The 23,178-nt window shown below is 41.9% G+C and overlaps 1 protein-coding gene across 2 annotated transcripts in view; it reads left to right on the top strand.

Moving 5' to 3' along the window:
* SLC5A9 (solute carrier family 5 member 9) overlaps positions 1-19,093 on the top strand; it is a 28,027-nt gene extending 8,934 nt beyond the window's left edge. For both annotated transcript variants that reach the window (XM_053392502.1, XM_053392503.1), the window contains 11 exons: positions 470-634; positions 2,974-3,079; positions 4,289-4,369; positions 5,045-5,250; positions 6,217-6,352; positions 6,777-6,884; positions 7,027-7,177; positions 7,961-8,129; positions 11,016-11,231; positions 15,568-15,727; positions 18,687-19,093. In XM_053392502.1, the coding sequence (XP_053248477.1) occupies positions 470-634; positions 2,974-3,079; positions 4,289-4,369; positions 5,045-5,250; positions 6,217-6,352; positions 6,777-6,884; positions 7,027-7,177; positions 7,961-8,129; positions 11,016-11,231; positions 15,568-15,727; positions 18,687-18,895 (1,707 nt within the window). In that variant the 3' untranslated portion in view covers positions 18,896-19,093. The remainder of the gene's footprint in view (positions 1-469; positions 635-2,973; positions 3,080-4,288; positions 4,370-5,044; positions 5,251-6,216; positions 6,353-6,776; positions 6,885-7,026; positions 7,178-7,960; positions 8,130-11,015; positions 11,232-15,567; positions 15,728-18,686) is intronic.
* The last annotated feature ends 4,085 nt before the right edge of the window (positions 19,094-23,178 follow it).

Here is a 23,178-nt window from a genome sequence, read left to right as displayed (position 1 = left end):
ACAGAGCAAGTCTCCCTTGCAGTGACAATGCTTAATGATGTTCCATTGCTCCTGGGGGGAATTGTACAGAAAAACCCCCCACAACTGCCTCCAACGCTTAAAGGGGGAGACGGGACTGGACCACTAATAGAATCTGCCAACCTGCTGATTCTGAAGTGGATCATTCTTCTAATCTGGCCAGGCTGATCAGGTGAGTTCACACTGGAATCTGAGCAGGGCAGATTCCTTCTCCATTCTTACATTAATCCCATGGCCTTCGAGCATCTATTTATCCCTGCCTTCACGTAGTTGGGAACCAAGCAAGGCATTCCAGTTGTGTAGCACATGTTGAATCTGCCATTCTTGTTCATTAGAAATACTGGCAATTTGCCTTTCCAATTTTTAGATAAACTATTGGTTGCATGGAATTGACTGTGTAGCACTGCACAAAGTCTGGGCATCCACTGCATGTGTTCTTCTTCCTTGTTAGGCCACCTGGGCATTGCTGGTCCTCGGCTGGATCTTTGTGCCAGTTTACATCTCTTCGGGAGTGGTCACCATGCCTGAATACCTGAGGAAAAGATTTGGAGGGCAGAGGATTCAAATCTACCTGTCTGTACTGTCCCTCATCCTGTATATATTCACCAAGATATCAGTATGTATCTCGGGGAAATAGAGTTGTAGCTTGTAGAGCACAGCACTTTCACAGGGAGGTAATGGGTCATTAATGTGGACAAGTCATTCCACTATCCTCACTGAACTAGCCCTAAATACTGGATCAGTCCCTTCACTATACATTATATACAAGCTTTCAGGGCTACCACTCCATGTTGGAGGAGACCTGTTGTAGGGATATCGCGGAGTGGACAGTGAGGTCCGGAGGGAGCACACTCTCCACCAGCAGGCAGCCACAGTCTGCCCGCACGTGTGACCCTGGGGTGCAGGAACCCCCCCCCCCAGACAAGCCACAGCTGTCTGCTGTACATCGTTCCACCTCGGTCTGACCTTTTGTGGTCTCAGCAGTCAGCGGTGTCCTGTCTGTAACCTTTGTCCCTGAGACCTTTTGTCTCCTTCATCATACACTGTGCAGGGGGAAAATGACGCTGTGGAAACAGGTGCCAAAATAGCTTTGTACCATCCCACAATCTCGGGACGGAAGATGTGTAAAGGTCACAGCCCAAAAATGTATTTGCCTAGCTTGCATATTTGTCTCAATAAAAGGAGGCTCCACAGGAATGGCAGCAGCTTGCTTCAGCCCACCTGTGCGCAGCTCACATGATGATCAACACCTGTCTTGGGCCTTCACTTCAACCTGTGGTGGTCTCCCTCTTCCATCAATAGGCCCTGGTGGGCTTATGTGATAGTAAGCAATGGTTGGATCTACCTGCCATTGTAATGTTCTCCCCAAAACCCTCATTACTCCAGGGTCTTATGAGAAATTTAAATGCAATGAGACCTAGCTGCCTGATGCAGCTTGGACAACCAGCCCAGGATTTTGTTTAATAGGTGGGGCAGAGCAAGTGTCAGCCATAGGCCCTGTTGGGGTGATGGAGTTTTGACAGGTGTCCAAAGATATATTTTTTTTTATAATATTTTTATTGAACAATTTTTTATATAACAGAAACAAAACATACATGAACAAACATTCAACAATAATAAAACATAAAACAAGTACCATTTCATAACCCAATTTCTAAACCTTACTTCCTCGACCTCCTCTTACTTCCCGTTTCTGTATTCCAAGTTCTTACAGTTATTCAGCGAAATCTTGCCTTATTTTATTATAAATTTATGCTAATCACCCTTATTCTCTTTGTCATAACCATTACTGATAGTAACCATTTGTTTTAATCCAACATCATTCTAACTGTCACCAATTTTATAATATTTCTTTAGATAATCCTTGAACTTTTTCCATTCTTCTTCCGCCGCTTCTCTTCCCTGGTCTCGGATTCTGCTCGTCATCTCTGCCAAGCTCATATAGTCCATCACCTTCATCTGCCATTCTTCCAGTGTGGGTAAATCCTGTGTCTTCCAGTACTTTGCAATAAGTATTCTAGCTGCTGTTGTAGCATACATAAAAAAAATTGTATCTGTCTTTAACACCCCCTGGCCGACAATACCCAAGAGAAAGGCCTCTGGTTTCTTGGGGAAAGTATATTTAAATACCTTTTTCAGTTCATTATAAATCATTTCCCAGAATGCCTTAATCTTCGGGCACGTCCACCAGAGGTGAAAGAAGGTACCTTCCTTTTCTTTACATTTCCAACATTTGTTATCAGGCAAATAGTAGATCTTTGCAAGCTTGACTGGGGTTATGTACCACCTATAAATCATTTTCATTATATTTTCTCTTAAGGCGTTACACGCCGTAAACTTCAACCCGGTGGTCCACAACTTTTCCCAATCAGCAAACATGATGTTATGACCAATGTCCTGAGCCCATTTAATCATACTTGATTTTACCATTTCATCTTGTGTATTCCATTTCAGCAGCAGATCATACATTTTTGACAAATTCTTAGTACTGGAATCTAACAGTTCAGTCTCTAATTTTGATTTTTCCACCTGGAAGCCTATTTTTCTGTCTAGTTTAAACACTTCATTTATTTGGTGATAATGTAACCAATCTCTCACCTTCCCTTTTAATTTTTCAAAACTCTGCAATCTCAGTTTGTCCCCTTCCTTTTCCAAGATTTCCCAATATCTTGGCCATTTCGACTCCATATTTAGCTTTTTAACTGCCTTAGCTTCCATTGGTGATAACCATCTTGGAGTCTTATTTTCCAGCAAGTCCTTATATTTAAGATACCAGGTATGGATTCTGCTAGCTTTTGTCAACACATGCATTAGTTGAGATTCTGGCATTTCTGATGCCTGGTTTGATTATTTTCAAGAGTAATTTTATTGTGATTTTCCAGGTAGAATATTTATTAGAGATGTCATAATCCAATGCTACTGGTATCAAGGTCCTTTTTCTTGTATTTGTTCCAGACAGATATTTTCTCTGGTGCACTTTTCATCCAAGTCTCCCTTGGTTGGAACCTTTACCTTTCTACAGTGATCTTGTTGGTTGTGACAGCCGTCTACACTATAGCTGGTAACTATGCTGTATAATAATGTCGCTATGAAAAGCCAGATATAGCCAGATAGTATGGACAGTTTCAGGTCATGGTTCATGGATACCAGTGAAGGGGCATCCAGTAGGTGGGGATTTCAACTGATACCAACCAAGCTACCTACAATGGACTTAAAAGTATAGCACCTGTAGTCTAGTTGGTGGGTGGGGAATGTTGTAAACTTCACATATCTCTAATGTGCTGCATTCAGACTTGTGTTTTCAAAGCAACTTTGCTGGATTTGAGGATCAAGCTACTTAAGGTGCTCAGCTGTGCGACTGTCTTCTCTGAAGTGTGTGCTTAAGTTAAAGCAGCTGTGAGGAGCTAGTATCTAGAGCAGGAATTTATGAGGAGGGCAGAGGGTGTTTCTCTCCTGCCCTGCAGACCATTTTCCCCCCTTCCTCCTCCTCCTCCTCCTCCTCCTCTTCTTCTTCTTCTTCTTCTTCTTCTTCTTCTTCTTTAAAAAAACACCATTTTCAAGGCCAGGTTGTCATATGCCCTCTTTTTCCAGGACATGTCTTCTTTTTCATGGGTAGAGTCGTCACAGTGATCCATAGTTAAAAGTGGAAGTCTGCAAATGTGTCCTCTTTTTTGCTCTTCAGAATATGGCCGCCAAAGGCCAGGCAGGCATATTCCCTCCCCAAGAGGCAAAACGTCAGCTTAGAGTAGGCAATTTGGAAAAGAAAAATAGCCTAAGGGGAAAGACTGAGAAATGGCCCCTTTCCCTTTCTGATCCTGACTGCAGTTTCCCTCAACTGATTTGTCGCAAATTTGGTCCGGAATGTGCAAAGTTTGAAGAAACAGTGATTTCATTATTCCATTCCTGCATTGCAGGGGTTTGGTTAGATGGCCTTTGGGTTCCCTTCCAACTCCACAATTCTATGATTCCATGATTCATTTTATGCATTTAAAACCTTAGTTTTTGTAGAATCATAGAATTGTAAGGTTGAAAGAGACCCTGATCTGATCCAACCCCCTGCAATGCAGGAATATGCAGCTGCCCCATAGGCGTTATCAGCACCACGGTCTAACCAACTGAGCTATCCAGGCTCTTGCTCATGTGTTAAAATCCCATTCTTTTCATCGATTCATTTATTAGAATCACATTCCATTTTGTAACAGAGTAGGGGAAATCACCAAAATGTAGAAATATTGGTCTTTGAATCAGTTCTTTCTAATCTTTTTCACAGGTGGTTTAACTGCAGTGATATACACAGATGCTTTGCAGACTGTGATCATGGTGCTTGGAGCATTGGTTCTTATGTTTATCGGTGAGATGAAGATGGGATTGTGTTGCTTTATTTCTTTGGCTAATAGAATGACACATCTTGGGGGGAGAAACACCAAAAACCATCTGGGTTGATGTCATCTCAACTTCTACATCAAACTTTTTTTTATGAGAAGAGAAAACTGGACTTAAGTTTAGTTATATGTTTATTATGTCTCATCTAATATCTGCAAAAGCTCTGCACAATTAATATGGCTTGTTTAACCAATGTGTGGTTTGTTTGAGCATCTGAACCAAGCCTAGCAGATTTAACTATTTTGTATTCTGGCAACCAACTACAATGCAAAGATATGGTTTGTTGTTGGCTTGCAAAATGTGGCTTGTTTTGACTATAGTTTGGTGTCGTGCCTGAACCCAACAATCTTGCTTATTTTGGGTTTGTCTGGCCACTTAAAGTGCCTTCCATGGGGGAGGGAGTAATTATTGGTAATCCATGGAGTCAAAAGCTTAAAGCCCTTCCTTCCAAACGCCATGGTCCATTGCCCCTCCCCGCAATACTATCCCCCAACACAAAGGAAACCATCAACAATTCACATTACAAACTTCACATCTGGTTTGACCCTGCAAAATGTGGCTGGAGGGGACGATGCATGGCTGGGGAAAAATATGGATGGATGACATTAGCTTGCTGACTGGACTGTGGCCTCTTTTATTTTAGGCTTTGATAAAGTTGGGTGGTACGAAGGACTGCAAGAGAAGTATAGTAGAGCCATCCCCAGTGTCATTGTGCCAAACACTACTTGCCACTTGCCACGGGAAGATGCCTTCCATATGATGAGGGACCCTATCAATGGAGATATTCCATGGCCTGGACTTATATTTGGCCTCTCAGTGCTTGCTCTTTGGTGCTGGTGCACAGATCAGGTAAAGTAAATATGTCTTTCTTGCTGCATGTTTGATAGATTTATCACTGCCCTCTACAGGAGAGTTTTAGGACAAATTTATTGTGCTGGGATCAAAAACCCATTGAATTATTTCAGTCAAAATCAGCATATGAGATCTCTGTTTCCTTGTACTTACAGCACGTAGGAATCATTTGCATTACTCAGATTCTGAGCACGCACTAAAAAATTCAGAGACAGAGTTAAAGCCTACTGTTACGAGAAAAAACAATGGGTGCCTTCAGTGCTAGTTGCACTTAGAGTAGGCCCATTAAAGTTAATAGACACAGCTAACTTAGGCTCACTAATTTCAGCAAACTGAAGAAACAGCCCTAACTCAGCCCTGTTACTTGAGGTAATGGGATGGAATACAGTGATACCTCAGGTTACATAGGCTTCAGGTTACAGACACTTCAGGTTACAGACTCTGCTAAACCAGAAATAGTACCTCAGGTTAAGAACTTTGCTTCAGGATGAGAACAGAAATCGCGCAGCGGCGGCAGCGGGAGGCCCCATTAGCTAAAGTGGTGCTTCAGGTTAAAAACAGTTTCAGGTTAAGAATGGACCTCCAGAACGAATTAAGTTCTTAACCCGAGGTATCACTGTAGAAACTTTCCTAATAGCCAGTCCAATTAACCATGCATTAATTGTATAGTACATTTAAAGCTCACAAACGGTTTTTAAAAAATCATTGATTAAAAGTATACATTTTAACAGGATACGTATGTTTCACGTGTATTTATGCAGATATTGTCTCTTAATTTGAGAAAGGTTATCTCTTGAAGATTCTTTACAAACCCTCTAGCCTAGCCTTCAGTTTTTAGCGACTGCCATTTCTTAACAATTTGGCCAAAAGATTGCTTTGACTATCTTGGTTCTCTTCTGTTTCCAAGAAAATGTGAAACAACCTGTGCAAAGTTTCCTTAAAGCTAACTGGTTCTCCTTTCAGGTAATTGTGCAAAGGTCACTCTCTGCGAAGAGTCTCTCTCATGCTAAAGGCGGGTCTGTGCTAGGCGGATATTTGAAAATCTTCCCAATGTTTTTCATTGTCATGCCGGGCATGATTAGCAGAGCTCTCTATCCAGGTAAGCTTCTGCTGGCTGTACTAAGACTACAAGTGCCCACAGGTGGTCATTTACAAGGAGGGTGGACAGCTGTAAACATGCAACCACCTACAGTAGGAACTCATCCAGCTATATGGGGAGACAAACTTTCCCAACTGGTCATTGGATAGGCAATAATATTGTGTTTGCAAGCAATCTGCAGTAAATTTATAAGCAGCGTTCACAAGGTAAACACAGTCATCTGCTGTCACCCTATATATGTATGGGTGGCACTGTCAGAAGTAATAACATTTGGGACAGGAAACACATGGCATGAATCTCAAACACAACCTGAAAAGCATATGTCTGCTGCACCCTTAATCACCCATAAATGTAAACAGCAACTGCTTCCTCTATATCTCCTATAACTAAAACCTGCATTTCTTTATTTACTTGCTCTCTCCAGATGAAGTGGGATGTGTAGACCCAGAAATCTGTGAAAAGGTCTGTGGAGCGAAAGTGGGTTGCTCAAACATTGCCTACCCTAAGCTAGTAATGGAGCTCATGCCTGTAGGTAAGGTAATTCTATTCTCGTCGAGAGTGAGGGGGACCACATGGGCAAGCGTTGGCCTGCTGGTGAAGTGGGCTAGTGCCTGGGTGGGCTGGTGAGAGTTCGCTGGTGAAAGTTAACTAGGCTTTCCTTATTGACTTCTTAGGACTCCGTGGCTTGATGATTGCCGTGATCATGGCTGCCTTGATGAGCTCCCTCACCTCTATCTTCAATAGTAGCAGCACCCTTTTTGCCATAGATATCTGGCAGCGACTCCGCAAGACGGCCACTGAACAGGAACTCATGATCGTCGGAAGGTCTTTTTTCTTCCCCACACCTTCATTTGCTTATCAAAAATGCTCCCTGAGCAGACACTGCCCACAAACTGCCTAGTGCCCTCAGTTGCCCCTTATCTGCAGGTGCACCTAGTGCAGTTTCCGAAGAGGTTTCATGCCCACGATGATCAAACTTCCTTGTGTGCCCTCCTGTTAAGGTTCAGCTGGAGCCCAAGCAATGCGTGAACTGGGCCAAGAACTTGTGAGATGCTGCAAAAGTCATAGGAAACATTCCACGGTGTATATTCCATTTCCAGGGCCGCATATTCTGCTTCAGTTAAGAACTGAAAGCAACTCAAACTGAGCCACGAAAGTCTCTGATCCAAATCACTGAACCTGATCCCAAAGCAGATTTGGTTGGACCAAACGCTCATGTCATTGCCCTCCACAGCTGGTGTCCTCCTGTCTCCATACCCAACTCTGCAGCTTGTGCTGTTGGCTGTGTGCTCTCCCCATTTCTGGGATTGCTCTGCAGCTGTTCAAGTGACTTCTGCCTGTAAAAAATCATGGCCGCCAGAGATGGGAGCTGTCCACGATCATTGCAGCAGCAGCATGTTTGCAGCTTTCCCTTAACGTCCTTTTGGTCAATGAAATGTACTCTCTGTTTGAAGTCTTGACAAAGCAGCACTTGCTGAGTTTTCCCCAAACCCCGTTGTGCCGTGAGGGGGGAAATCCCCACCCCCCTTTCCATGGCTCCACAGAGAACATCAAAAGTTAGATTTGTCAAGTTGTGCAGAAGTAACATGCTTTGTCCTGCTCTTGCAGGGTGTTTGTCCTCATTCTCGTTGCCATTAGCATCCTCTGGATCCCCATCATCCAGCTAGCCAACAGCGGTCAGCTCTTTGACTACATTCAGTCAATAACCAGTTACCTAGCGCCACCCATCACTGCCCTCTTCATCCTAGCAATCTTCTGCAAGAGGATCAATGAGCCAGTAAGTACAGAATCAATGAGGAGGTGCATATGAATAATAGCATCTCCCAAATGTCATCGTTTCATAGTTTTTCAGGGCAGACAAGACCATTCATTACGATTATATTGACTGACTTTCCCTTGAATGCAACAACTGTGGAATTTAGGCCCATTAGAGGACAGCATCACTTTAAAAAAGATTCTCAGGGCTTTGATTACTGGTTTAACTGAAAGAAGTGATAAGGCACAGGAAGTGAGAGGGGGGAGCAGGGAGAAAAGAAGGGACTTCATAAAGATTCACCAAAACTTATTCTCTCCCCCCCCTCACTGCTTAGAAAGTAATTCTTATTCAGAAACTGAATTTCCCTAGCTTTAATCTTCCAGTCATCAAATCTCCTTTGGTTTGAGACTTCAAGAGAACTGAGCCGTATATAATTATGTGGGAGATCTAGCCACATTGTGAAATCAAGCCAAGTTTCACTTGTTTCTTTTTGACAAACTTGCTAAATAGACCCATTTCTGCAGAACTGTATGTCCTGGTATAACACCAGCACCTCAAGTTGAGGGGGACACCATTTTTCTCTAAACCCACACAAGTGAGCATTCAGTAACCATCTTCTGGGGCTCAGGACTCAAACCCCAGGTGCCCCAGTGTGCAAGGAATACCAGTTAGGACTTGACTTCCTGAGGACCTTGGGGACTGTGCCTGTCCCAAACCCATAGCATTTAAGAGGATAATTTGAATAGGTATACTCCCTTCAAAGGGACGCGGGTGGCACTGTGGGTTAAACTACAGAGCCTAGGACTTGTCGATCAGAAGGTTGGCAGTTTGAATCCCCATGACAGGGTGAGCTCCCGTTGCTCAGTCCCAGCTCCTGCCAACGTAGCAGTTCGAAAGCACATCAAAGTGCAAGTAGATAAATAGGTACCGCTCTGGTGGGAAGGTAAATGGCATTTCCGTGCGCTGCTCTGGTTCGCCAGAAGCGGCTTAGTCATGCTGGCCACATGACCCGGAAGCTGCACGCCGGCTCCCTCGGCCAATAAAGCGAGATGAGCGCCGCAACCCCAGAGTCGGCCACGACTGGACCTTACAGTCAGGGGTCCCTTTACTTTTTTACACTCCCTTCAAAGGCAATGGGGCAACCCAAACATTGACCAACTCACTTCAGGTCTTTGCCCCTTCAAAGCCAGTTAAGGGTTTTGGGGTCGGGAGTGGAAGGAAAGGGCTTTGTTTTTGTTTAAAGGGAATTTCAAGGAATAAAAAGAAGCAGCATGATGTAAAACCAAACAAAAACAGAGATCTGTTATTCTAGGCTACTTGTAGATGTGCAATATAATTTCCCGGCCTTTTAACCCATAGGAACCCATAGTTCTTTCATCAGTTTCCAACACCAGCTTTGTTCTAGATTCCCACCCCCCTCCCAGTGAAAGCCATACATTTCATGCAAACTTAGGTTTTTCTATCCATTCAGTCCCCCTTGCTTGCTCTCCCTCCCCTCCCCTTCCCATGGGCACTCTTTCTCTAGCTCAGTAGAGTTCCACTGCTCTTTACATCATTGTAACTCCAACCACTCCATAAATGAACCCACACAAACATACGCAGCTACATAAATGTCATTTACATAGGTCTGTTGTTTACCCAGTGTGGTTTGGGCAATGGCTGCATTAATTCTGTTCGTATTCCAGCTCATTGTATAGCTTGACTGATGAAATTTACAGGAACTTGGAGGGGACCATTTTCCCTTAATGCTGAAGAGCTAGTTTGGGACCTATCAATGTTCCTAGGGAGACTGATGGTCAAAGCCAGAGGGGTCCTGGAGAAACTCCACCTGATAATATGGTTGCTTTTTAATCTGGGTTCCAACCAGGCATGCTGTTTTATCATTTCTGGCTTGCTTTAATGTATCCTTGCAATTTCAGTCCTATGTCCTGGGCACTAACTTGATATCTGATCCTGAGTTCATGCCCCAATGCTGTCAGCCTAATCCTAACTTCTCTTCCTGATCTGAAAGCCATCCTCTCCAACGCTGTAGCAGTGCAACACTATAATCAGTTCACTCATTAGTCTTTGCTGTCTTTTCAATGTAATTAGTCCCACGGGAGCCTCTCTAGAAGTTTCCACTGTGCTTCTGCAGTAATTAAAGGCTTGTAACGAGGTGGGTTCTTATCTTGAAAATCTCTGCCAGGATGGAATTAGGGACCCCAGTTTTGTGTTAAGGATTCATGCGGTTGGTCCCACTCTTTGTATGCCTTTAAACATTAAACTAGTGCTGTAGGATAAACTGTCCAAAAAGCTGTTCTGAAGGCATTACTTTAAAAAGGTAAATACATTGGCTCAGAGGCAGAGTGGCCAAACACTTATTGGTCTAGGGATGTGGGTTTTTTTGTTACCAGAACCAAGATAACTAAGTTAAGATTTGAAATAAGGCTTTCTAAGTCTAGGTATGGCAATCTTATATATTAGGTGACAATGACTGTCATAAATAAATACCTGTTAACATTTAAATGTAGTACATATGTTTAAATTATAACTAAATATGTTTTTAGCCCTTCTCTCAATAAGGAACGAAATTGGATCATGTTCATTTCCAAACTGGGATGTTTTAACAAAATCAGTAAGCAAGGACTGGATTTAACTAACTCATTCCACCAGTGGAAGCCAGCCCAAGTAATCCCACTAGCATAACAGGGCTTCCCCCAACTCTCTCTCTCCCCCCCCCCCCCGCACACTCTAACCTCCACTCTGAAGGGACAGGAGAACCTGCAGAACACCATGTGTTGGTAGCGGAGACACCTCCCTTGGGCAAGCACTGATGGAGCAATCTCCCAAGCACTGCTTTGAATCCCACCCCATGTTTCCAACTCCTCCACTCAAATTTCATCACATCTCCCTATGTTTTCTTCTCAGGGAGCTTTCTGGGGACTGATGTTTGGGTTAGCAGTCGGACTCGTTCGGATGGTTATGGAGTTTATCTACATGGCGCCCTCCTGTGGTGAGGAGGACCAGAGGCCAGCTCTGTTGAAAGATGTGCACTATCTGTACTTTGCTATCCTCCTGTGTGTGCTAACAGCAGCTGTCATCATCACTGTTAGCCTCTGCACACCACCAGTCCCAGAGGAAAATGTAAGTGGCTTTCAAGGATGACTATTCTTTTTAAAACAAAACAAAACACCAAAACACTTGCTTAGTTTTCCTTGTTGTACCTTGGACCCCTCAGTACTACTGTAAACTGGAAAGCCCTTCTGAATGATCTTGCTTCCAAGGTATTATAGGGTTAAAAAATCATTTAGACTCAGTGAGCACTGGAAATGGAGAGCAGGCTTCCATGCTGTGAGGACACTACTGGCACATCCTATCAAGTAGAGAGGCAGACAGTGGGGAAGAAATCATATTAGAATGGGCTGCTGAGGAGGGGATGTAATGGCTCTAATTGAACCCTCTCTCGTATTTCAGAAGAGACGGCATCAATCTTGTAAGCTAACAAGATTAATATTGTTGGAGCCTTGGCATTTAGAAAGAACATTCCATCCCAAAGTGATCTCAATTACATTGAACGACTGAGGTTTGGTAGCAAAGAACTTTATTTCATTTGCTGCATAAAACTGGTAAAAAAAAAAGTTTTCTTTCAGTGAGTTCTTGAAGAGATGCTTTGAATACTTTCTCACAACTCTGGTTTTCCCAAAAGCAGTCCAATCCTGGTTTTGCTGGGTCAGCTTAGTGAATAATGGAAAGAGTTTTCCTCAATGAACAAAAGTATGGATCATATTCTCAACTGATGTGAATAGACAATAATCCATGGGTTCAGAGTGCCTGTAGCCCTTGGCTTTCCCATGTAGCCTTCCTTCCAGATGGCAGACAGCTTCAACTCCACTTAACTTCCCATATCAGAGTGAGGCTCTCAGAACTGTATTGCCTAGGAATGGTGAAGAGATTTGTTCAGGCTGCATTTTTCAGTGAGCTGGACTAATATATAACCTGAAGCATAATTATCCTTCAGATTTTGAACTGGTCCAAATTTTAGAATGCACAATTTATTTTGTGATAAAACGTGTACTTAAATATGAATTTTCAGACAGATTAAAAAAAATGTAAATATGTAATGAAATACATGCAAAACTGACAAGGACTGAAAAGAGAATGGGCCATTCACCCTAGCATGGCCACAAAGGAGTGATTAGCGAACCTCAGGCTGAAATGATCTCTTGAATGATCTCTTGAACCTATGCTCTTGAATGGATAAGGACACTGGCTCATTGGTGCAGAGTTGAGTACAATCCTCCTGGAGTTTTATCTGGGAAAGAGTGACTACACATGGCCTCGCAAAACTTTCTCTGATGACCTTCTCCTCTGACAGTAGCAAATGGACAGAAGAGGAAGGAGAGATTTGTATCTGGTGTTTGAGTAGTACCGTTAATGCACCAAGCTTTAAATGAATTACAGCCTAAAAACAGCAAGCAGAAGCATTTTTCCCTGCTGTTTTGGACACTCTCCCATCCCTGTGGTGATGGATGCTGTACTGCAAAACAAATATGCAAAGAATTTGTTTGGTATGCCTCAGAGTTCATATGTCTTCATTGTACATAGCCCATATTGTGTCATGTCGTCCTTGAAAACTCTGCAAAGGAGCTTACAATTAAATTTGAGACTGTGAAGCTGAAACACAACTGCCAGATGCCAGATGGCATTTTGGAAGAGAAGGATTTATTCTAGTTCGACAGAGGAAAAGGGGGGAGGGAAAACTTTTTAAAACAATCTTGACAAAGTTTCTTTTAAGGTTTGTCAGACACGAGGAAGTGGGGAGTGGCAGAGGAGGAAGTGAGGTCACAAGAGGATAGTGGTACTGTATTAATTCAATTAAAAACTATGTCCCACTTTTATTTATAAAATAAACTCAGAATAGATTGCAAAAATATTAAAATGTCTAAAAAGACAATGGGAGTCAGAATTCTTTCTCCTCTTTTTTTCATATAATATTTATTGGAATTTTACAAAAACATCAGTTTACAAAATACAAAAAAGAACATATAAAAAGAACAAAAGAAAAAAAGAAAACCTAAAAAAAATACATAAAAAAGAAGAAATACAAATAAAAATACAAAATACAAAAAACGAATAGGTAAAAGAGAATTAAAAACAAATCCATTTTTTATAACTTTATACTCATTAACTTGTTTCCTTGACCTCCTCACACCTCCCCTTTTTGTATTCCCATTTAGATAATCAAATCAGCAAATCCTTACCCTCTTTCATTTATCTTAACTCTATATCTTAACATATTATAACACTATATTTTCATCCATTATCAATTCATTTTTGCATATTCTTATTAACTTCGTTGCTAATACCCCATATTCAATCCAATCATCATTTTAACATTCATTAATTTTACAATATTTCTGTAGATAGTCTTTAAATTTCTTCCAATCTTCTTCCACCAACTCTTCTCCCTGGTCTCAGATTCTGCCAGTCATTTCCGCCAATTCCATATAGTCCACAGAATTCTTTCTCCTTACAGCAGCTTCCTCCCCCCCCCCCCGAATACTGAAACTATTCTACTGAGGGATTGTGAACCCTACTGAATTTATTTCTTTAGATGATTTATATGCCCAGGGTGGTTTACAGCAAAGCACCCAGATCAAAATCCATAAAAACAGAACAATCCTTTAACAGCACATAACAACTAATTAGTGAATAACAAGTAACTAATAGCAGCAACAGCAGCAGCAATCACATCTCCCCTCCTCCAAATGTGCACTGAAAAAGATGAGTCATAGCTAGCCTCCTAAAACTATAGATGGAACCAAATGCACCTTAGCAGTGTATCAGGAGCCACCACTGAAAAGACCCTTTTCAAGGTTATCACACCATGTACCTCATTCCACAGAGAGACTACCAGGTGGGTTTCATCTGCTGATCTTAGAGCATGGACAGGTCGAGCCAAGACATTGGGGGCTTTAAATGGGGTAGGCTGGAGCATGGGGAGCGAGGGAGAAGAAAGATCCCCCCAAATTAGGCGGAAACATTTACCATGTTGCTTCCACTCAATTTTGTGGGATTCTCCCTCAACCCTTATGGTTATTTGAATGAATGAATGGTTATCATTCATTCATCAGATAAGAAGGTCCTGCAGCCACTGTACCTCCCAGCTTGTAGGTTTACCTGCTCAGTGTAGTTTGTAGAACTCTAGTATGTGCTTGAAAAAAACAAGAGAAGACAAACTAAGCAACTGGTGGAGTAATGGGGTCTCAGGTTGGCATGATGGGCCTTTCAAAGACACATGGTCTCTCTCCAGGTGAATGCATAGGAACTCTAGCATGTCAGAAATAAGTGTCCTACACAAGCCAAAGTCATGATGAGCCTTGCCCATGAATCTGTTTCCTATCCAATAATTGCATTTTAGAGTTACAAGCATGAATCACGCCTGCACTTAAATTAGTTTAAGTGTTTTTGTCGTTACTGCTAAAACTATTTTATTTCATCCTAATGTATCTCTTCCCCTTCACTCACCAACAAGCCATTTGTGTTCAGAGGAAGAGGGAAATGTCTCCTGGATCCTTTTGTGTCCTCCAATTTCATTACATTCTAGTTAGATTTAATGAGTAACCAAAAGGGGAAAAAAGGAAAGGAACGTAAAAAAGAAAGAAAGAAGCCCCTAAAAGGATTCTTCAGGAAAGATGAGGATCATCAAATCAAAGCAATTTAGCACAATGTGACAAGAAAGATTAGCCTTGCCTGATGCTCATCTTGGTTGAAAATAATTTAAATAAAGCTATAAATCTTCCAGAGATTATACAACTTTTTGTGTCAGCTGGAAACTGCCTTCCAGATTTTGTGCCTGAAATTCAAAGTATTAAAACTACTGTTCATTTATAAGTGACCTTTTGAGAGTTACTTTCCAAGTAGAGTAGTATGCTAATAGCATGCTATGTGCAAATGTGTCTGTATTAGAACTCCCTACAACATTTTTGTTTTTTAGAAAAGCAACTTTAGGAGGGGTCAGTTTGGAGCAGAGAAGTGGTGTGTGTGTGCTTAATGCTTCAACACAAGAGAGATGGGTGGCTTCCACATGAACTGGTGCTGCTTCCACATGCAAGTTTTTCAGTGTTCACATGTCGCCATCCTCTTCAAAATACCCAGGAGGTTCCGGTTCTCTCTTCTGTTTTGTATATATAAAGGTTCTGTGTGCCACTCTACGGTTCTATGATTTTATATTATTGTGATTCTGGGAGACAGCAAATCACAAGGTACTTACTTTTGAGTAGACATACATCAGATTGTGATGTGCCTTTTTAGTACGAGTTGCAGGACAACCTATCCCCACACAGTTCGTGTGGCTAAAGCCATGCTCCTTTAAGCCCTTCTATGTCAATCTGGGTAGATCTAAAGCAAGCAGACGCTAAATGACACACAAATATTCTGCAGCTTTTACACCTTTGTTTTTGATTTGCAAATTACCCAGCTTGCCCGACTGACATGGTGGACTAGACACAGCAAAACAGATGAAAAAGACTTGGAGAGCCACACCTGCCCAAGCCCAGAGATGATTTCCTCCAAGAGAGAGAATGATGTAGATACTGTTCAGTCAGAGAATGGAGATTTAGTATGTAAAGAGCATGGAGGTATGTTACCTGTTTTCTCCTGCCAGTTGTGTATTTTTGTGTGTGCACAATATACATAGAACATCCAGGGTCCATCAAAGCCAATAGATGACTAGAAAGCTTGCTCCATAACCTTGTGTCATCTGCTTAGTATAAGTGGTTTGCCAGACTAGACACGCCATGGTAGATAGGTGCAACTTTCTGCTCATGTTATAATGTATAGTACTTTTTCCTGATTTTATGGTTGTATCTTTTTGTAACCTGCTTTGAGGGTTTTAAAATCAAGCAGTGTATAAATTTTATGAAATAAATAGAGAGAGAAATGTTCCTAGAAATTAGCCGAATCTATTAGCATCGTAGGTTTTGTTTTTTGCAGCAACATGTGCCAAATTCTACAAAAACTGATCAGTGTAGCATCCAATAAGTTACATTTTTATAACCCCCCCGCCCCATGACTGTTGTTCTTTAAGAGGCCTATTTTGAAACAATTTCCTTTGATGTGTAACATTTCTCCACTAAAATGAGGGAAACCAAAGATTGGAAAGCTTAATTGCACTTTTAGTCAGAGGAGTTACCATACTCTTTTACAAGCTCACAGCACTGCAATGTTATCTTCTGGCAAGAATTTGAGAGCAGAAAAGGGAAACCCAGTGGTTGCAACTTGAAAGTTGGGCGGATGTAAAGTGTTGTGTTTAGCTGGAATAATCATCATTCATTATCACAAAAAGATCTTGCATAAAATGTTTTAGTCATTTTCATACAGAATGCGAGAGTCAGCTCAGAGAGGAGATGCCACAAATATTTGTTTAGGATTAAAGCCATTCTCCTTGCCTCTCAGTCTAATCCGCAGGTATAATGGGAAAGAACAACAAAGCAGCTTAAAAACCAATAAATGTATTATGACATGAACTTCTGACAAAATAGACTGCAATCCACTAAATTATAAACCAAAGCATAATAAATTAGTTTGGTCACATCCACACCATACATTTAAAGCACATTTAACATGCATTTAAGACACACTGATTCCCACAAGGAACCCCGAGAACTGTGATCTCTTAAGGGTGCTGGAAATCCAAGCTCCGTGAGGAGTAAACTGCAGTTCCCAGGTTCATTGTGGGGGCGCCGTGTGCTTTAAATGTATGGGGTTGTATCCAGCACAGCTAAAAGTCACTTAGCAGTATACTTGCTCCACTGGTGAAATGTTTTGTACCAGTGGAACATTGTTGCAAGAGAGAATGCATAGCAGATTGCACAAAAATTTGCTTATGCAATCTGTTGCATTGGATTCTTCTTCTGCACAACATTTAAACTCACACTTGCACTAGCAGACAGAACATTGGAGAAAGCCTGTGGCCTTTAAGGTGCCACAACACTTTGTTGTTTTTGCTGCAGCACATATCTACACTTCTGAAAATTGTTGCATAGCAAGTAAAATGGGACGTTTACAAAGCCCCCTCCCCAAATCCTTGGATTTTCTAACTTGGCTGACTTCCCATCCTTTGCTCAGAGCTGTTGGATTTACCTTCATCAAAGTGTTCCTTTCAGAGCTCATTGTCCTATATCTTTGTACAAAGATAGGGAAACTGTGGTCATGCATATGCTGTCGAGCTCCAACTACCATCAGCCCCAGACATCATGGCCAATAGTCAGAGATGATGGGAGCAACATCTGGAGGACCACAGGTTCCCTAGCCCTGCTTGGTGCCTATGGAATAACAGCTATGCTAGCCCACATGTTAAGTCCAGAACTGAGAAAAAAAGGCAGGGAATCAGGGAATCAGGAGACGGGGGCACTATTATCCTCTGAAACTCCTTATTGTGGAGAGGTCCAAAGGAAACAGGTCTGGAAACCACTGTAAAACGAGGAGACCAGACTTTTATCTGTGGGTCTGACAGGTAGTTTGATTCACATTCGAAGCAGCTGTTCAGCCTAATGTTGTTAATTATTTGCCACCTTTGTTTTCACATGAACTAAACTCATCTGTCCTTGCATCTGTTTGTAAACAGCTATCCTGAAGATGAGGTTATTAGCACTGACGGCAAAGGAAATGTAACATCCTTCATGCAAAAGCATAATGAGGCTCTGTGCGTGTGTGTGTTTATGCCATTTTAGTACCTCAAAGGGCTGCATTTGGAAAAATAAGTGGGAAAGATATAAGATATAAGGGTTTCCTTCTGTTTTATATCTGGTCTGTTCTACCATGAGAGATGAAGAGGTTCAACAGGTGAAGTGAAGCTTTCCCTAGCAGGCAGATGTTATTAAAGGCACAGGAGCTGAGAAAGACAGGGCAACAATGCTATGCACACACACGTCATATTAACCAACAGATCTCATTTGCTGGAGGGACTTCACAGAATGAAAGCAGGACAACAAAGCAAGAGCCTCTGTACCTAGCTTAGCATCCAGGAGCAAGGGCTTTATCTGTGTTCACTAATAAGGTCCTTCCAACCGTGCAGCCAATAGTATTGGTTCCCATTCATTATGAAGTATCCATGGGATCTAAATGCTGCTTCCTGGTAGCCTCAATAGTTAGGCTATAGCAGTGATGGCCAAACTTGGCCCTCCAGCTGTTTTTGGACCACAACTCGCATCATCCCTAGCTAACAGGACCAATGGTCAGGGATGATGGGAATTGTAGTCCCAAAACAGCTGGAGGGCCAAGTTTGGTCATCAGTGGGCTATAGTCTAGAAGCGGGAGCCAATGCTGGAGTTCAGGGGATTCAAGCCACCTGGGGATTGGGGTAGTACGTTGACCAGCAGTATAATGTCCTCTTGGCTCCGGTAACCAGTGCAGTAGCCATGATGTACGTCGGAGTTGGGGAACCTGTGTGAGTTTGTGACTTTCCCATACTTCATCTGTCTCTGTCATAAAGTTACCTCATCCTGCTAAAACTGTAAAATACTAGTAGTGGTTCATATAAACACACAAAACATTTTAAAAAGCCCACACCATTTTCCTCATTTTTTTCCCATTCAGGAGTGAAGCATCCTTGCTGGAAGAAAGTGTTTTTCTGGTTCTGTGGGATTTCCACTGACCCCAAGCCCACTTTAACCAGAGAGGAGGAAGCGGCGCTTGAAAAGAAACTCACCAGCATCAAGGAAGAGCCAGTGTGGAAGGCTGTTTGCAATGCCAATGCTGTAGCTCTCCTGGCTATTAACATCTTCTTATGGGGATACTTTGGATGAGCCCAGGATTGCCTTGCTCCAGTTAGAACAAGCACAGGCATCAACCGGAAGCTACAAGTTGCAATTCATTCAGCTGTGGGCCTACACGGTGGCTTTAGCTGGTCCCCTTCTCTCAGTCTCCACCGCTATCGGTGATACCTTGACCTACCTCATTGGGTTGTTGTGAAGACAGACGATAAAGTGATTTACACACCACAAGTCTAAGAAATATGTATTATTAATAGCTGTTACTTTCCTCCAAAGTTCCATGCTTCTGAAAATGGAAAGACATCTTCTTTATTTATATATAAAGTGGGGAGAAGAACTACAGGGTAATTTTTAAAGCAAGAGATGCAATTAACATACCTTCCGGTCAGTCTTATTTCTTGAATGGCATGTACTCAGGCTACCAGTCAGTGTAGACAAAACTAAGCTAGATGGGGCAATTATGTGACTGGGTATAAGGAAGCTTCCTATGTTCCTTTCCACAGGTAAGCCTCAGAACAGGAGGCAGCTAATACCAAGAGTGCATTCATTGTGCTCCTTTGGCAGCTGCCTATGCAGTGTTTAATTCAAAGGTCCGGCCAAGATGTGCTGCATGAATTGTGCTGAGAAACATAATGGGTTTCTGAATGCATTCAGGTGGGGTCGTTGGAAACAATGGAAAATAAAATCCAGATTTCCATTCTGTTCCCAACCACTGATGGGCACCATCAGAACCAGCAGCACCAGAACTAGGCATCAGTTCAACCGAGTAGAACTGTTTAGAAGACCTATATGCAGTCTCATACTGTACAGACATGCATGGGTCAGAGGCTCTGACTTACTAAAGAAACAAAACAAAAAAATCCTTCCGGTAGCACCTTAGAGACCAACTAAGTTTGTTATTGGTATGAGCATGCACACTTCTTCAGATAAATCACTAAAGAATGATTTTTTTCATGCTGGGACATTTCAAGAAATGAGTTGTTAGCACTATAGAATTCATACATGTGTGTGTGTATTGTAAACAGATTGTGATATAACAGCACTATCCTAGGAGCAGTACGTTGCCTCAATTGTAATTGACGTGTAAGTCCCTTGGCAGCAGACATTTTTAATGATGTCAATGCATACTTTCTTATTAATCTTCCTTGCTAGGGCTGTGTCGATCAGCAAATGATTATCATTCATTTTCCTGACAAATCTATCAAGGTCATTCATTATTGTTCCACACACAAAAAAAGAATCTTCTTTTAAACTAAGATTAATGACTTGCTGTTTTGTTGTCAGGCTGGCTGAGCAAGAGGAAATGAAATTAACAATGAACCCCTACAAACATGTCACTACACTAATTTATTGGGGAAATATTTTAAAATGTTATCTGAAATATAGTGGGTTTAAAAAGAAAACCTGCTTCTATGGCACATTTTTAGTACTGTAAGCAAAAAAAAACCTCTACAAATTTGAGGAAGATGGGCATCAGATTTGCAAATCACTTTTCATCTTTTATGCACTACTCCCTATAAATTCTAAATATATAGAGGAGTTAATAAGATGACTTTCTCACCAATTAAGGCATTCATCTTTATTACACTGCAATCCATTTTGTCCAACACCAAGAAAATCCTTCCATGCTCGTTCATTCAAATTTAAAAAGACTTTCAGCTGCTAGAGACCATTCAGATCAGATAATTACCTTCCATTTCCAGCCTGAAATCCTAAACTTTGTTCAGATTGTTATACTGGCAAACTACAATGGCACATTAAAAACAACACAGTATTCTGGGATGTTTTCTTACAATGTTAGCAAGCACTAAATAGTATACGGCAGTAGTTTTCATAAAACAGTTGAAAACCTCTTTTGTAAGAACAGTTCCTTTGCTATGCAAACACAACTGGGGTGTGTGTGTGGCAGCGCTACACCACCACCTTATGTCAGGTGATGTCACACAATCATATACCTAGGAACCCTGGCCCAGTCAGGTTTGTGAAACCTGTATGGGTGTTCAAAAATGTACATATTTTCATCTTACACACTGTATGGGTTTGTGGTAGTAACACCAGTGTAAATGCAGCTGAAAGGAGATGCTGGTGGTGCTGTGGTCCAAACCACTGAGCCTCTTTGGCTTGCCGATCAGAAGGTTGGTAGTTCGAATCCACCCAACAGGGTGAGCTCCTATTGCTCTGTCCCAGCTCCTGCCAACCTAGCAGTTCAAAAGCACACCAGTGCAATTAGATAAATAAGTATCTCTGCAGAGGGAAGGTAAACGGCGTTTCCGTGTACTCTGGCTTCCGTCATGGCGTTCCGTTGTGCCAGAAGCGGTTTAGTCATGCTGGCCACCTCACCCAGAAAGCTGTCTGTAGCCAAAGCCTGCTCCCTCAGCCTGAAGTAAGATGAGTCCCGGACCCGGTGGTCCCCTTTGACTGGACTTAACTGTCCAGGGGTCCTTTACCTTTTACACGCGGCCACCATTATTGTTTTGGAAAGTGTAGCACTCTGCTAAGGCAAGAGTTCTCAAGTGCAGAAGTGTCATCTTCTCAGTTTGGCACAGCTAAGGAGCTGGAAGTGAGTGGCAGAGTCTCTCACTGTTGTTTAAAGGGCAGTTCCCACAAGTGGTCTGTTAACATGAGCGATATTACTGAGTGAACTGAGAGGTGACAAAATGCTATGTAGCTTTTGCAGAGCAATGGAAGCACTAGTGGGACAGAGGCAGTCACATTTCAGTAACTCAGTGCTGCTGAAACAGTTTAGCACAATATGGTGGGGCAGGCAGCACTGTCCTTAAGTATCGGCCACACTGAAAACTGTTACGCTAGAGTTCTCATTGCCCAGAAGAAGAGAAAATCAACCTCTGTAGAAGCGAAAAGATGGTCCCTGGTGAGATGGTGATTCCCATCTACCATAGTCTGCATTTAAGCAAGGAGATGGTGAAGAATGTGTATGATAGCTGCCAATGGAATTGATTCCAAGAGGTGGTTCCTCATCAACAGAGGCAAAAGCATTTTTCACTCTTTCTCTGTTGCCTGTGGGTTCTGTTCAAGCCATTTTGTATTGTGTCTGGGCAAGACTTCATTGTCCACTGGGTCATTCATCTTATCACAATAAGACTGGGTTTAAAACTCAGTTGGAAAAAAGCTACCCTACACATGTGTTACCACTGAAGTAGCAAGCAGATTTCAGAGATGTTGGGGCTTTTTACACAGAGGGCATAAGAGAAAGCACAAAACAACCCACACCAATTAAAAAATTTTAAACTGTTTATATTGCTGTAACTGCCCTGGGATCTTCTAGTGAAGGGCAGGTAATAAATCTAATGATGATAATAATATTCTGCATGTAATGTAACAAACAATTGCAGTACTCTTTAGAGGCTTCTGAAGATATTCTACTCTTCATACAAATAAACCACATAATTTTCTGCAGTGCTGAGACCTGCAGCAAATCAAGTTGCTAAGCAAATATATTGCCCAAAGCTGCACTTTTTTTCAAAGAGAGACTCACTAGCTAGAGTCATGTAATTGCACAGAGACTTAACAGTGGTGTGGGAAAGGGAAGTTATGTCTCCAACACTTTTTAGGAGAGTATGTTTAATAGATGTTTATTAATTTTTCAAAAGTACAGAAAGGAGGAAGGCTTATCCTTTGCTATCTAGAGGCACAGGAAATGGGAAGAAACAAAGACAACTTTCTTTTAAAAATTACAGCTTGAGTAAGCATGGACCAATGGTACCAAATAGTATGGGAAACAGCCCTACTGGAAAAATTAACTAACAAACTGAAACTGACACGGGGACAAACAGAAGAAGACACCTTCACCCCGGTATGGCTCCCCTTTATCACATACACAGCCCAACAAGACAATGACAATAATCCACCAACAGCATACAAATCAATATGGCTAACCTGATCCAAAACACCCACCCACCCCACTCACACACGAAAACAAAGATCACCACAGCCAATCACAAACAAACAATCACACCCTACGCCAACCCCAAACTCTCTCACCACCAAAGGAACACAAGTGAACAACACAAACAACGCTGACACCAAACTCTACATACACTAAGCATAATAGAAACACCACCACCTGACCCCACCCCCATCCATCTTCCCTCCCTCCACCCCCTTTCTTTTTCCTTTTTTCCCCCTTTCTTTCTTCTCCCCCTAATGCCTCAACAAATGAAACGGATTTGTAAAAATGTTACATGGGGGGGGGGGGAATACGAGGCATTACACTTCTGTAAAACAAGAAAATCCTAAATAAAATATTTTTTTAAAAAAAATAAAAATAAAAATTACAGCTTGAATGTGGAGAAAAA

This window comes from Podarcis raffonei, chromosome 6 (assembly GCF_027172205.1).
Source record: "Podarcis raffonei isolate rPodRaf1 chromosome 6, rPodRaf1.pri, whole genome shotgun sequence".
NCBI classification, from domain to species: domain Eukaryota; kingdom Metazoa; phylum Chordata; class Lepidosauria; order Squamata; family Lacertidae; genus Podarcis; species Podarcis raffonei.
The sequence above is the reverse complement of the archived record's forward strand: the minus strand, read 5'-3'. Positions and strand labels throughout refer to the sequence as shown.